This window comes from Asterias amurensis, chromosome 5, assembly GCF_032118995.1.
Source record: "Asterias amurensis chromosome 5, ASM3211899v1".
NCBI lineage: Eukaryota > Metazoa > Echinodermata > Asteroidea > Forcipulatida > Asteriidae > Asterias > Asterias amurensis.
Window position 1 is genome coordinate 8,590,701 of NC_092652.1, and position 15,725 is coordinate 8,606,425.

General features: G+C 38.8%; 1 protein-coding gene across 1 annotated transcript in view; it reads right to left on the minus strand.

Moving 5' to 3' along the window:
* LOC139937449 (macrophage mannose receptor 1-like) overlaps positions 1-15,725 on the minus strand; it is a 37,578-nt gene that overhangs the window by 11,722 nt on the left and 10,131 nt on the right. The window contains 13 exon segments of the mRNA XM_071932592.1: positions 585-842; positions 2,485-2,576; positions 3,243-3,322; positions 3,800-3,969; positions 4,950-4,970; positions 5,744-5,923; positions 6,873-7,145; positions 8,075-8,237; positions 9,204-9,457; positions 11,033-11,138; positions 12,390-12,571; positions 13,909-14,076; positions 15,465-15,635. Coding sequence (XP_071788693.1) covers positions 585-842; positions 2,485-2,576; positions 3,243-3,322; positions 3,800-3,969; positions 4,950-4,970; positions 5,744-5,923; positions 6,873-7,145; positions 8,075-8,237; positions 9,204-9,457; positions 11,033-11,138; positions 12,390-12,571; positions 13,909-14,076; positions 15,465-15,635 — 2,118 coding nt within the window.

Genomic DNA, 15,725 nt, shown 5'->3' on the forward strand with positions numbered 1-15,725 from the left:
ATCGTGTGATGTGGCACAACTGTTCCAGCCGTTGCTCTCGACCAATAGGAATGAAGAAACTGTCTCGCTCACAACCGGTCATAAACACTGGTCATTACCAAAGGTTTAAACACCCTCACGTGACGCCCTCCCCACCAATAAGAACAGGGAAACTGTCTGAGATATTTATAAATAGATTTTAGTACTGGTATGTATTGATTGCTTTATGCTTAAATTAGCAATGGAATACAGCTAGTGTGCCAACATGAATGTAGTTATGATATTTTTATTTATTTTTATTTTGTTTTATCCCAGGGGGAAAATAGTTTATTGTTGAGATTTGGCACAATTGTACATTAAATCATAATAACATTTATGTGAGAAAAGTGCCAATGATATTTGTGGCAGCAAATTAACAGGCAGTTACAGGCAGTTGCACCCTAAACCGCATGTTTAAATCTCTTGAACTTTTGATCAGATAAGAAAGATCGTGTGGAAAACTGCTCTTCTCAAAACCGGTGAGTACCAACCCGAGTTTGTCATACTTTTAATGGTGAATAAAAATGACCCTGCTAATTTATGGATTTATCTCACTGCAGTCTTACCCTGCACAGCATACTCAGGGATTGAAGCCAAATCACCGTTCTTCTCAGCTGCACAGGTTTGACGAGCATCCTCCCACGACATTTCCTCTGTGACCAGCTTGTAGCAGACATTCCCAATGCGAGTTCCGCCAGCGCAGCCCATATTAGCTGGCGGCATCTCAGTGGGTGGTTTAATTATAGGCTCCGTTGAGGTGGAGTTTTTCTTGCAGACGAAGGGACGATGAAGGCCACAATTGATGTTAAACCAACTGTGCAAACCTACAAACAAAGACACAAAACAAGTTTCTTTCAAGACGTTCTTTCTTGAGTTGATGAGTCCATAGAGCAACGAACAGAAGGAGTTACAACTCCAGTCTTAATCCCCGAAGCTCAAATTAATCCAGTTATTGCTGCATCCACCTCCAGTGGGAACACTATGGATGTGAACTGCAGTGCCTGTAAAAGGATGTACACATTCCGACCGCAGCAAGCTCTTTGTACCCCATGTGTGTTACCGCCTTTTTGCTGCCGTCGCTGGTATCACGTCGTTTCCCATTCATAATTATTTGAGTGGTAAATAGTAACACACAAGTTAAACGCGTGCGCAGTAAACAGTGTCACCTTCGTTGCATGCGCACAGTGCTACATAAGAAACTGTAGACTTTGAGCTTTTGACTGAATTTTGAAGCAAACAAATCGGCCTTTCCTGTGATGAATTATGACATTTGTTAGGTTTTGCTGATTGGGAAAATTATGAAATATGTGGTATCGATTGTTTTATCATGAAAAGAATGTCGGTGGTCTCAGGCCTATGAAAACGAATTGAGATTGCTTGCAAATGCTTTTCCTAGCGGGGGATATGCATCTGAACGGTAGCCACAATTAGACACAAACTGAAAAAGGGGAATATAAAATGACATTTTTTTAATAACTATTATACAATTTCGCGTAGGATATTTTTGGTTAAGAAGATTGAGAGAGCCGTAATTATTCAACTGATTTTGTGTTTGTTTAATAAGAATACTATAAAGAGGTAACTCCTATTGCATTTTTGTTTGCCAAAATCATTGAAATGTTGTTATCCATAGCTAAAATCATCCTTGCCGTATGTCATTGGTTGAGAAGGACGCTTGAACGCAATGCAACCTGTGTATTTTTCTGTGGCGTAACTGGGTAGCTATAGTTCTTTATACTTCGCTCGTTAGGAAATGCGCCCACAGATGTTTCTGTCGATTAACGCTGGTCGTTATACGCCTGCGGTAACACACGTGGAACCTTTGAAAACAACTAGTTGTACCTCCTTCTGTTCCTTGCTCTATGATGAGTCATACCATTTTTAATATCCCTCCCTCAAGAACACAGAGCTAGAGAATAGATTGTTCTGTAAAATCTTTTTGAAATTATTTAACAGTAATGAGATTTGACAAATGCAAAACTTCCTAAAACGGGCATGCAGGCCATGGGTTCCCCCTAAAACTTGGTTTATACTTCATGCACAAGCAAAAGCAAAAGCAAAGTGAATTTCAGGCCCAGAATTTCATCTTTCAGAGGGCAAGGCCATTTTCGTTTTGCAAGTGGCACAATTCCATTGGAAAATCACAAGGTATACGGAAAACGCTTGATGGGGCACCAAGACCACGACCAAGACCAAGAACATTGGAGGCCATGGCCTTAAACTTTCATGCGTTGTAATTGGAACCGCTTATTGCATTACCAATGTATAAATTCACATCCTCCAAATGCACACATTGTTATTAAGATGTATAAATAAGAAGCCTATTTCTTTAATTCAAACTTTGCATTGTCAGAAAAAAAAGTTTCAAAACCTTTTGCGAAAACACTATGACATTTTAGTCTTCACTTGGGGTTGTAGATAAAAACTTTGAAGGGGAAAAAAAAAAAAAAAAAGTTTATACTTTACCACGAACTTCATGGACAGCACAATCACCAACGTTGTCGGCTGGCTGGCCACTTCCCCAATTTGAAAAAGTTGAATGATAGCCATCGGACCACCTACACGTACATGTATAAATTAGGGAAAATCCCACATCAATCTTAATCTTAACAATCTAGTGTTACTATGATTAAATAGTTCTGTCGATGAGACCTAGGACGCCTCACAAGTGAGCTAAATCACGATAGCTGGCAAGCCAAGGAAATTTGTAAACAAGGGTGCTTGCTATGTGAACCAGAAACACATGGCTAACCCCTTCAGATTCACGCTAAGTGTTCAGGGGTCTTTTACAACCAATCCTACAGCTTAGTGTACCATCCAAAGAACAAAGCAATTTTGGTGAATTATCACAAGCCTTATGATTTTGACTCGAACCCACACTCTGCTGATCGGAAAACACTAGAGCTTGAGTTGGGTGCTCTTATCAGCTCTGCCACGGCGCATCTAACAAGCAAGAAGTATCACACGATAATACATGGCATGCTTATAAACTTATGGCAGCCAATGGGAGGCTTTTGGAATGCTTAGTGGCAGCAGACTTACCATAATATCCATTGTTTTTGGTAATGTGCGCATGCTCAGAACTTCATAAACAATGGAAATTTACCTGCTAAGTCTGCTGCCACTAAGCGTTTCAAAGTCTCTCATTATTTACAATCCCTGTGAGCAGTGGCGCTAATCCATACAAAAAAACATGAGGCATATGATAATAATCCAGAACTTACGTGTATTCAGAAGCCCCTGTGTAGAACCTGTACCCTAGCCACGGCCAAGATTCCAAATCGCTACCAAAGTACTTAGGCAACTGCAAGGAAGATTGAATGAGATACATGTTCATGTAGAATCATTTAGATCATTGCTATAGTAGTTTTGATATATAAAACGACATTGACCTAAATACCACCTGAAATCATCACTGCATTATCTTAGTTGTGTCATTTCGGGAGTTATGAGAAATATTGGTTTATTTTCAGGGAACTTTCTGCAGAATCAGGGGAAAGTTAACAACTCTGATAGAGCCACCTGATTTTGTTTTTACACCTGTATTTAGGGCCATTCATAACTAGAAATTGTGGACAGGTGGATCAATAGAAATAACTGAGAATCAAAATTCAGTTTTTTAATGTGGCAGGAAAACTGAAATTATCCATATTCTTTAACATTCACTATTCTAAATAGTCCCTAAGAGTGCAAAACATCGTCTTAAGAAATCCCCCTTTTTCAGAATAAATGGAAGTTTATAAAGATCTTCTTACTTTGACCTGAGAGAACATTAACTTACATAGTATGAGTAGATGTTCTCTTGTATGGGATCCAGGATGCTAACAAGGTGCGCTCCTTTGTTGTTACAGAATGCCTCTGCCTCAACCCAGCTCAGTTGGCCATCCTCTGGTCTACTGAAGTACAGACAAGCTACCGACTTCACTAGAACCTGTTCCCACTCGGGTTCACCTGAATCGGACAACAGCATTTCAATCATTTCATTTATTGATTCTGGTTGTGAAGCCAAAGGACTCTCAGAAAAAGCAGTATAATCTGCTAATTTTTAAAACTTTTATGCTCTCCTGGGCACCCCACTGTTGTTTTACTTTGTTTTTCTTAAATATTTTTAATGTATGTACATGTGCTTGTAAATGTGATTGCCCGAATACATATTATAATCACTATATTAGCCAAGAACCCAATTATAGAAAGACAAGAATGAAGAAGTTTCTGTTTTGTTTATGTGGGAGGAAAAGTGAATTATTTTAGGGAATTCCTACACAGTCAGGTAGGGACTGAAAACCCAATTCACATCGTGCCCCCTGGTGGAATTCGAACCGGGGTCCAAGAGGTGGAAGCCGATGGTGAGGCAAACCTGACCACCCTAGCAAAGATGAAGTCTTGTGGATTTCTTTCACAAAAACTCAGGAAAGGGTAAAAATAACAAAATTATATTCTTTATCCCGTGGAATTTTTTTTACATTTAAGTAGGATTTGAAACCTTGCATGGTGGAAATGCGATATGGAAAGGTTTGCGGTAACACCATGTAATGACTATCTCTAATGAGTTGGGGTGGTTCTGAAAAGAACCGTTGGTTTCAACTCCCGTTGTAATTAACATTTACATAAAATTGTTGCTTTACCTGCTGCCAACACATGAAATTCAAACTTCAAAATTGCCCTGACAGGGACTGAAACTACACTCTGCTGATTAAAAACACTTAGAGTCTGGTGCTCTTAACTGCCCGGCCTTTAGGCACACCGAGAAACCCACCAAAACTTTGAATTCAAGGGCATAAGTGCCCTGACTGGGATTGAACCCACACTCTACTGAAACACTAGAGAGTTTAGTCTGGTGCTCCTAACCACTCGGCAACGCAACCCCAAAAACTTTTGAGTTTCTACAATGAAATGATTACTGTCTACATGTAGTACTGATCAATACTTACAAATTGGGGGATTTCCTTTTACTGAAAAGACAGAAACAAAACAATAGCGTTAATTTTGTTTTGCATATTATTTCAAATGAGATTCATTTTGTCCTACAATGTAGGAGGGCCAAATAAAGAGAGAAAGAAAAATGGGTTGCTTACCAGAATAATAGGAAAAACGTGCCATATCAAACATCCAAGAGGTTTTCACTTGATTGGTAGTTTCCAGAATATCATTTCTAAACGGTTTATCATTTGATTGGTTGGTCCCAGAATGTCATGAAGTCCAAAAGTCTATCATTTGATTGGTGGTTCACAGAATGTCAATCAAAAGTCTATCATTTGATTGGTTGGTCCCATAATGTCATTAAATCCAAAAGTCTATCATTTGATTGGTAGTTCACAGAATGTCAATCAAAAGTCTATCATTTGATTGGTTGGTCCCATACTGTCATTAAATCCAAAAGTCTATCATTTGATTGGTAGTTCCCAGAATGTCATTCCTAAAGTCTTTCATTTGATTGGTAGTTCACAGAATGTCAATCAAAGGTCTATCATTTGATTGGTTGGTCCCAGATTGTCATTACATCCAAAAGTCTATCATTTGATTGGTTGTTCATAGAATGTCATTCAAGTTTCTATCATTTGATTGGTTGTCCCATAATATCATTCAAAAAGTTAATAATTTGATTGGGGGTGTGTGGGGGGGGGGGGTAAATACGCCCCCTTGCAACTCTTGAGTTTAAATGACTTGTTCTAACTATGATCATGACTATGTATCTGGCTGAACTCAAGTTATTTATTTGACTCACTAGCTTGTTTCTGGCAGGCGTAAGCGTTGAGCTCAAAGCAGTTGGTATCACTCCACTCTCCCAGACCTTCATTACCAGCGTACATTGTGATACAGTCAGAGCCATCCAATCTACCATTGGGTTCATCATCAGCCCAGTTGACATAGTTCACTGCAGAGCCATCATTCCACATCATGCGATCTATAAAAAAACAGTGTATCAAACCAATGAATCAATTTATTATACTGAATATTTTTCTAATATATAAAAACTTTCTACTCCCAATTTGTGAACTCAATTTCCATACTTGTTACGGTATCCTTCAAAGGGTCAGATCCAAAACTAACACTATGCGATGCAACAGAAAATAAGGAACATTTGGCTGTAAATTAGGGAGTGTAAAAAAAAACCATCTGCTTATTTTCGCATGTAAGTTGCGATCATAAGGTTTTACTCGTTCTGTTGCGGGTGGTGCTTCCACTAAAGCCTTTTTTACCCTGCTGAGGCACTTGATAGGCTGGGTCAGCTTACGTAACTGGTTGTCTGTTAATCAGTAGTATTTAAAAAAGTGTTAAATACACAGAAAAATTATTTTCCCAGCAATGTAGTTTATTATTTCAAGATTTGGTCACAAGGGGTTTGGATCTGACCCTAAACTGGTTTTTAAAATTGTAACAAAAACAAAATGCAATTTCTTGACCATGGTTAGGATCTGTGATCAAAAGTACAAAGGTTCAAACTGTTTGATGAAGCCTAAATCAATTGGAGACTTTAGGGTGACAGGTTTGAGATCTGGCCCCAAACTAGTCTTTCAAATTGTATCGAATATAAAATGGCCATAGGTAAGACGTTAGAACGCTAGGTGGCAGCAGAACCAACTAGTAAATTTCTGTTGTTTACACGGCTCTAAGCGTGCATACATTTACCTGCCAAGTCTGCTGGCACCTAAGTGTCACCAAAAGCCTCCCTTGAGATGGTCTGAGTATAGACCAACCCAACAAATCAAAGTTGGTAGTGTCCTCTATTGAAAAAATTTACAACAGCGGTGTCTTTTTTTGCATACTCTAGGCACTGAAGACACCGCAGCAAATGGCGCGAGGTGCTCAACACTTGTGCGCCTGGTGCGCGCCCGGTGTACACATGTACATACCGCTTGGACTTGGTGACCGGTGCATTCCCAGCCACACCTTCCTCTTCCCAAGAAGGAATCGAGCCTTGATATAGAACCAGAGGTTGTCTTCTACAGAGTGGAGACTGGCGAGGGTCGCTCCATCCTTGGCGCAAGCTTGCCTGGCCTGAGCGTAGGAGTGATAGAAGCGAGCTCCTCCGTCGTAGGTATCGAAGTTATAACAATTGCCTTTGTATTCAATCCATCCTTCTTCACAATGCCATGGTGACCACTCTGGGGGTTCTGGTAGTTGAACTATAAGGAAAGAAAAAATTGCAATAAATACACGATCAAATTTTACAGGCAAATTGGAGGCAACCCACTCCACTGTATGCAAAAAGGACACTTTGGTTGTACATAATACAACAGACCTTTTTTCCAACACTACTCAAAAAGAGATATTCACATGGTGTTCCCGCAAATCTCTCATACATGTAGTTATACTTCCACCATGCAAAGTTTCAAATCCCACATAAAACTACTGTACTGCCCACCAAAAGTAGTATTGAAATAACCTGTGGATGTTAAATATATTTTGGTTTCACCCCTACACCGATGTACATGTACATTAAGCACTTTCCAAAGTTCTTAAAAAAACCCACCTCAAATCACTTGGGTGGGATTTAAACTCTGAACAGTACTGAGTATACACATCGGTGTAAGGGTTATTCTCTGTCAAAGTACCCTGACTGCTTAACGATTTATTTTATTCTTTCATTAGTCTGTGTTTCTTAAAAGACATTGGACATTATTGGTAATTGTCAAAGACTAGTCTTCACAGTTGGTGTACATGTATCTCAACAAACATGTATGCATAAATAACACATTTCACACTTGTGAAAATTTGAGCTCAATCGGTCGTCGAAGTTGCGAGATATAAATGAAAGAAAAAACACCCTTGTCACCACAGTTGTGTGCTTTCAGATGCTTGATTTCGAGACCTCAAATTCTAAATCTGAGGTCTCAAAATCAAATTCGAGTAAAAATTACTTCTTTTTCGAAAACTACATTACTTCAGAGGGAGCTGTTTGTCACAATGTTTTATACTATCAACCTCTCCCCATTACCCGTTACCAAGAAAAGTTTTATGCTAATATTTATTTTGAGTAATTACCAATAGTATCCACTGCTTATAAAATAATAATAAAGCAGAAAATATTAAAAGTTCCAGGTGATATACTAACATTTGGCCTCACAGATTGAACTGTGCTTCTCATCACAAGGGTCATTCAACCAATTTGAAGACTGCTCTACTGCAACGCATTTCCCTTTCGCTGGCGAGTCAGCTCCCCAGTTGGTATAAGTGACAGGTATCGACGGGTAGGTCCAGTTGTATTCCCCGTTACCCTTTAATTTTTTTTTATTAATTAAAAATAATTATGAATTAGGTCATACAAACTAATTGTGGTTGTCAAGCTGAGGACTCTCCTTAAAGGAACACGTTGCCTTGGATATGATTAGAAAGATGTTTTAAAAGTAAAATATAATGATCCACACAAGTATCACTCCTAATTGCGTGGTTTTCCTTTTACCTCGTCGACTAACACAGTCGGCCATTTATGGGAGTCAAATGTTCGACTCCCATAAACGGCTAACCGTCTTAGTTCGCAAAGTAAAAGGAAAACCACACAATTTTGAGGCAAACTTGTGTGGATCATTGTATTCTACTTTTAAAACATCTTTCTAACCATATGCATTTTATAACAAACTGTCACAAACGCTTTTCAAAGACCAACTCGTCCCCTCCAAGGCAACAAGTAACTTAAATTATTGTACTTATCTAAAAACCCAATGTAAAGAAGACAAGGAAGAAATTGTTAATTTGCGATGTGGGAGGAAAACCATAACTTTTTCAAGGAAGACCCACAGTCAGTTAGGGTCTGAAAACCAAATAAACATAGTGTCCCCGGCATGACTAGACTATAGATATGGGGGTCAAATGGTGAGAGGGGAGGAAAATTAAAGAGTATTACCACCCAAATCATAATGTTTAACAAGATTTTTTACAATAGCTAGTTGAGATTTGGTTTTTCCCGCTGAAGTGGGGGGGGGGGGGAGGGGGTGGTTGTGCCTATGAAATTAACCGACCTGTGCAAATGGTGAACAACATTTCCAGATTATGAAAAGAGTTTTTTTCAAAAGTTCATACCTTTAGAATCAAAAGTGTGTCACAATGCAGCTTGTTGTGTAAGCTCTTTTCAGCAGGGTATAAAAACTCAAAAAGTTAATCCCCCCCCACACCTTCTACTCAATGTCACAGAGCCCGTCACAAATAGTATTGAAACCTTACTCCTAATTAGAAGTGAAACTCACCGCTACATCGCTGAGACCGATCCAAGCACTACTAACTGTTTGATTGACTGACACAAGGAATTGCAGAAATCCATCAATATAACCATCTGGCGCTGTTGCAAGATGGCCCCCTTCTTTGGTACAACTTTTTTCGGCTTCCTCGAAGGTGAGAAGTTCAGTTTCCAGACGCAGGCATGTGTTTGAGATTTGAATGTAATTTGGTATTCCGCAAATGGATGGTCCGGGAGCTATTGGTTGTGGTGTAATGTCAGGATCTATCACAGATAAGATGGGTGAAACAATTTCATAGAGTTGCCTACTGTAAGCATTTTCATTATAAACTATAGCAAAAAACAATCCTTTAAAATATTCAATGTTGAACAATTTTGATTTCGTTTTTGAAATTCTTGGTGGGTGGTTCAAAAAAAAAAACTGAAAATCAAAATTAATGTTTTTATTTCAAAAAGAGAAAACAAAATCCAACAGGCCGAGATCATCATTGTTATTCCCGACTACAGGGTTATCTACTTAGTTGTTTGTTTAAGCCAGGAAAAAATCATTTTGGGAGACCTTTGATATGACATTTTGGGTTAGAGCCAATACTTTTTACTCTAGTGTATGGACACTGATGGATGATAACTGTATTATGAAGCTACATGTATTCAATATTTAAAACTACAAAATTTGGTGGTGGATAAGTAAAAGGAATTCAGGATTATTTTAAAAAATTGATTAACCTTACATGTAATTCCTTACCATAAAAGTGACTTTAGTCAACGGCACATTCTTTCTTATCATCTTATGTCACAGGAAACGAAAAAGGCACTCAAAGATGAGCACAAAGGCAATTTCTAATAAAGTCATAGTTTTTTCATGTTCTTCCATACCCAAGCTTACCATCAAAGGTAAAATTAGATTGTTTTTAGGCAATCTCTCCAAATTGGATATACCAAACCAATGAGCAAACCTGAATGCCCATGCATACACCTGTTCACGTATTTTGGGTTATCATTTAGCTGACATTTCTGCTTCGTTGTTTAAAGACATTGGACACTATTGGTAATTGTCAAAGACCAGTCTTCTCACTTAGTGTATCTCAACATATGCATTAAGTAACAAACCTGTGAAAACTTGAGCTCAATTGGTCGTCGAAGTTGCGAGATAATAATGAAAGAAAAAACACCCTTTTCACACGAAGTTGTTTGCTTTCAGATGCTTGATTTCGAGACCTCAAATTCTAAATCCGAGGTCTCAAAATCAACTTCGAGGAAAATTACTTCTTTCCTGAAAACTACGTCACTTCAGAGGGAGCCGTTTCTCACAATGTTTTATACTTTCAACCTCTCCCCATTACTCATTTCCAAGTAAGGTTTTACATGTATGTAACTACCAATAGTATCCACTGCCTTTAATATTTTTTTCTGACTCACAATGGATTACATTGTAGGCCTACGTTTTCACATTTTTTTTTTCATAGTTATAATTCTTTTTTTTTAATACTATCTCTGACAACTTTGTCTGCTCTACTAACCCTGTATGATACCTGACAAATTATGGATGATGTAAAAGAGTTGAAGTAATTCCAGACATCCACATTAACTTTCGACGTCTATGAACATGATCTCAAGTAAATAGCCATCGAACCTAGTCTCAACAAACCTAGACTTTGGTCAAGACCTTCGTGGCTCCGACAGCTTTATAAACAGTGGAGCGACTGGGATGGGAGATCACGCGTGTGAGTCAATTGGGGAAGCCATAAGCGTGCATGGTCTCCCCTTCCAGTCCCTTGGGCTCGCGGCTCTACACTACTGTCTAAACCAAGAACGCCTTGACAAAAGGCTCCAACATACCCAGATAGCATTCACATAGGTAAGGCAGTTTGACATAGCAGTCAACATCATCCCATTGGCCAGGCATTGATGGGTTAGCGACCATTTTCACACAATCATCCGCACCCTGGAAGAATTTACAATATACAAACAAGCATTAAAGGATTTGTGTACTTTTTTGTAAAAAAAACCCCATAATGTCCACACAGATTTAAATTAAACTTCACCGCTTGAAGATAATGATGGTGAAAAGCTTTCCTTAAATTACTACTAGCTGAGGTGCTGTAGTTTTTGAGAAAAGAGTAAAACAATACAATGCCACGAAAATACGTTTCACATGCTAAAATAGTTTTTGTCTTTAGAGATGAATATTATTTTTGTGACTTGTTTTGCTCAGCTCTCCAAAACTACAGCACTTCATCTTGTAATAATTTAAGGGAAACTTTCTATCGCCATTATTTTCAAACTGTGTGAGTTTGGTGTAAATCTGTGGACATTGTGTCCTACAAAAAGAACCAAGACCCTTTAAATGCAACATCACAATTCATAGTTATGAAAGTAAAGTGAGTCTGGACATTTCATATTGAGATTAGGACAATTGAATCAAAGGGGTTTCACTAAACGGAGGCCTATCGAAAAACAAAACAATTCTATGATTGGTCCGTTTGGTCCCGGAAGTTATAATAAGCACAAGACTCGCACAGTCTACCATTTGTGACTCAATCCACACAAAAGATAGTTCCAAACAGACACCATCTTCATGGGCAAATTGAATTTTCGGCTTGCAGGCCCTTCATGCACCCAAAATGTTAGTGCAGATGCATTCTTCACTTACCAATCGTGCAATGAGTTTTGTGAAATGTGTGCATTGCTGCACGACGATTTCACACAAACTGCATGATTACATGTTCAAAATTGCTTGTAAAGATTGCCAATTTACGTCATATTGCAACCTACATTTAAATACATTTTTCTATATATATAAATGTAGCACTCTGAAGAAGGTCCGGTTTGGATCGAAAGCTAAGGCCACCCACCCTATTCATAAATCTAATACAAGTAGACATTTCTGGAGACATGCCGTGTTGTTGCTAGACCATTTTTAGTGGTGGGTTCTAAATCCAATTAAGTCTGCCCAGGGCGAGCGGTTCAAACCCTCATGTTTAGATATGGGGCCTTCATTGCTGAAGTGCAATCTGAGGGAAAGGAGTGTCGAGCAGTCAAGGGACTTTTGCCAAGAGTGCTAGGCTAAATTTGTTAGTTCTGGGCAGGTCCGCCTGGCACCATCACCCACTCTGTCAACAACACTGGAGACATGTGTCCGAAGACACACTTCTAAAGGGGAATTTAAAAGAAAGTACCATCTGGATATACTTACCGGTAAGTTGTCGAAATGTAAATAACCATCAGGTTGACCAGGAGCCCAGTTGTCAAAAAATCCAAAAGTTTCTCCATTCACCCACGAGAAGGTTCCTTCTTCATAAATATCCCATAAACCTATCCACACATCGCTCGGGGTATCACTGCCGCTAAACTGGTTCATTAAGAAGGCCAGCAGATCTAATAGAAGAATATCAAACTATAAGTACAGTGCTAATCACACATCAGTGCACAGTATACATGATGGGTAAAAACCAAAATTAATATTCTTGATCCCTGATGCAAATATAACAATATAACATCATTGCGATACTCGCAGCCAAAACATAGGATTCAAACTGCCTCTAGCTAACGGCAACCTCGGTAGTCTAGTTGGTAAGACACTGCTCTAGAATTGCAAGGGTCGTGGGTTTGAATCCCACCCGAGTAATATGCCTGTGATATTTTTTTTCAGAGGGCTCAGGAAAAGACTGAGTATACGTTGGTAAAAACAAAAGTTAATATTCTTTATATTAATATTCTATCCCCGTTCAAAATTTAACATTTATTATAAAAGTAAATGACCAACATTCAGGCCCGTAACCAGGGGTGGATTTCACAAAGAGTGAAGACTAAAAATGAGTAACTCATCCTATTAAAATGTACTATAAGGACTAGCCTTAAGTTTTCAATATCTCCTAGGACTAGTCCTAAGTTAGGACTAGTCCCAACTCTTTGTAAAATTGACCCCTGGAAGTATACTTTTTTGGGGGGCGGATATGAGAGAAAAGTACAGAGGCACGCTAGCACTGCCGTATCACAGCTATGTAGGGGGAGTGGGACGGGTGATGTGCCCCCCTCTTAGGTTTTACATTCTTTGGAATGAAGACCTCATAGCTCAGTTGTTAGAGTATCTGCCCGGAGCGTCAGGGGTCCATAATTTGACTCTCAACTCATGTTTGGTTACTTTCACTTCTATGGTGATTGTGCACCATAGAAAATCAAAGAATGTAAATGTAACTATGTATTTTACAAATGTATGTATCAAGGTTTAATACAAACCAAGGATTTAAAGGCAATGGACACTATTGGTAACTGTCAAAGACTAGCCTTCACAGTTGGTGTATCTCAACATATGCATAAAATAACAAACCTGTGAAAACTTGAGCGCAATCGGTCATGGAACTTGCGAGATAATAATGAAAGAAAAAACACTCTTGTAACACGAAGTTGTGTGCGTTGAGATGGTTGATTTGGAGACCTCAAGTTCTAAATCTGAGGTCTCGAAATCAAATTTGTGGAAAATTACTTATTTCTCGAAAACTATGGCACTTCAGAGGGAGCCGTTTCTCACAATGTTTTATACTATCAACCTCTCCCCATTACTTGTTACCAATTAAGGTTTTATTCTAATAATTATTTTGAGTAATTACCAATAGTGTCCACTGCCTTTAATATAAACAAATAGATAAATAAATCAATCAATAGATGAAATAAATAAGTAAATCAAATTCTGGCTACAAACACGTCTTCCTTACGTTGTAAAGTTCTTGATTCAATAGCTGCCAGGTTGCCACCTATCGCCGAATTCCTACATTTGGTAGCGGCCTCTCCAAACATTGCCTCCTCATTGAAATACCGATAGCATTTATTCCCAAACTTGAACCATCCGTCCCTGCAACCTCCGTGATCGATAGGAGCATTGACTGCACATCAAAGCAAAAAGTGGGAGAGTGAGATAGAGAATTGGTGAGCAGAGGTGTGGGATTAGAAAAGCTGGGGGATTTGAAGGACCAAAGCCAACAAACTGAGAATACCTCATTTACAAGTTAGATTTGAATGATTGGTACAATGATTTGCTTTTATAGTCACAAGCTACTGCTTAAATTAAGGCAGTTGCTGTTTCATGGTTCAGGGCTAGCCCTGGCGGCCTTACACTTTCGTTTTGTACTACAGTGACGTCCTGGATATCAGAAATTTTCAAAGCTTCATAACTAAAATCTTACCAGCAAGAAAGCACCAATTTCAACAGATTCACATTCCATGGCAGCATATATTTTTCTGCGGTGGGTTTTGATCGTCATATATTCTTCACAAATCCGTCATTTTCATGAAAAAATGCAGCTCCCAACGTTAAGAAGTTCACATTTTTGTTCGTACTCTCACAGTCTGCCGTGTGTACGCAAGACGCCGACGCGCAAATCTTGCGTTGCGTTTGCGTGTTAAACACTGTGCAGTCAAGATACGGTGAGTCAGAATTCATGCGTCTTGCATCTTGCACGTGAATGTATACGCGTACGCACGGCAGCAGACAACACTGTGAGAAAATGATCAAATTTTTAACGTTGGGAGCTGCATTATTTCACAAAAATGACGGATTTGTGAAGAATATATGACGATCAAAACCCACCGCAGAAAAATGTATGCCGCCATGGATTGTGAATCTGTTGAAATTATAGTGGCTTAATTGTTGCAGGTAAAATGTGAAGCTTTGAAAAATTTTCGCCCCAGAAGCGAACCTCAATAGTTAGGACTCTGTAATTGTGTAAAGAGAAAGAGTCCTATTATAGGGCTAGGTTCGGGGCAAGCTTTTGCATAGTTCGAAATGGGGGATACAATACACATTTCTTAATGGATGTAATACAAGGGTTTGCTCAGCTGGAAGTTGCTTTACGATAGTTTCTCTGAACTATTTCCCATACCAAAATTCTCTATTGACCCAATTCACCTGACCTCATCATCAGAATAATATTGGATTGCCATACTGGTGGTCAATGTCACTGTGGGTTATTCAGTGAAGTGCACATTTTAGGTGATGCGGCGTTTACACGTAAACCTATTGCCCATCACCAAAATGGTGAGCGTGGCACAGTCGCCGCGTGTGACGTGCACGCAAGGGGTCAATAGTCTTGGGTATTTCATTTTAATCTGTTCCTTGCGACTCAGAAGTTAATTAAGACAAAAAGGTGGTAGAACAATGAAAACAAAAAACATCATAAATAAACGGAAAGTTCTTGCAAAGAACACATTTTTTGTAAGTTTTTTGTTCACAATGCCATACTTGAGGAAGCTGAAAATATGTACGTGTACTTACTTTTCTTAACTGCACAAATAAATTCCTTTTCCTCGCTACAATCTCTTCCTCTCCAAGTTTCATCTTTGCTCACAGAAATGCAGTTTTCATTATCGGCCATGCCTTCTGGTTGTCCGTCTTCCCAAAACACAAAGTCAATGGGTTTACCATCAAGAGCTTGAAACTTTTGATCTGCAGAGAAAAACATTTTTAGGTATTAGTTTAAAGGGCCTGGGTACTTTTTGAATCACAAAAAAAACACAAATAAAAATATCAATATCG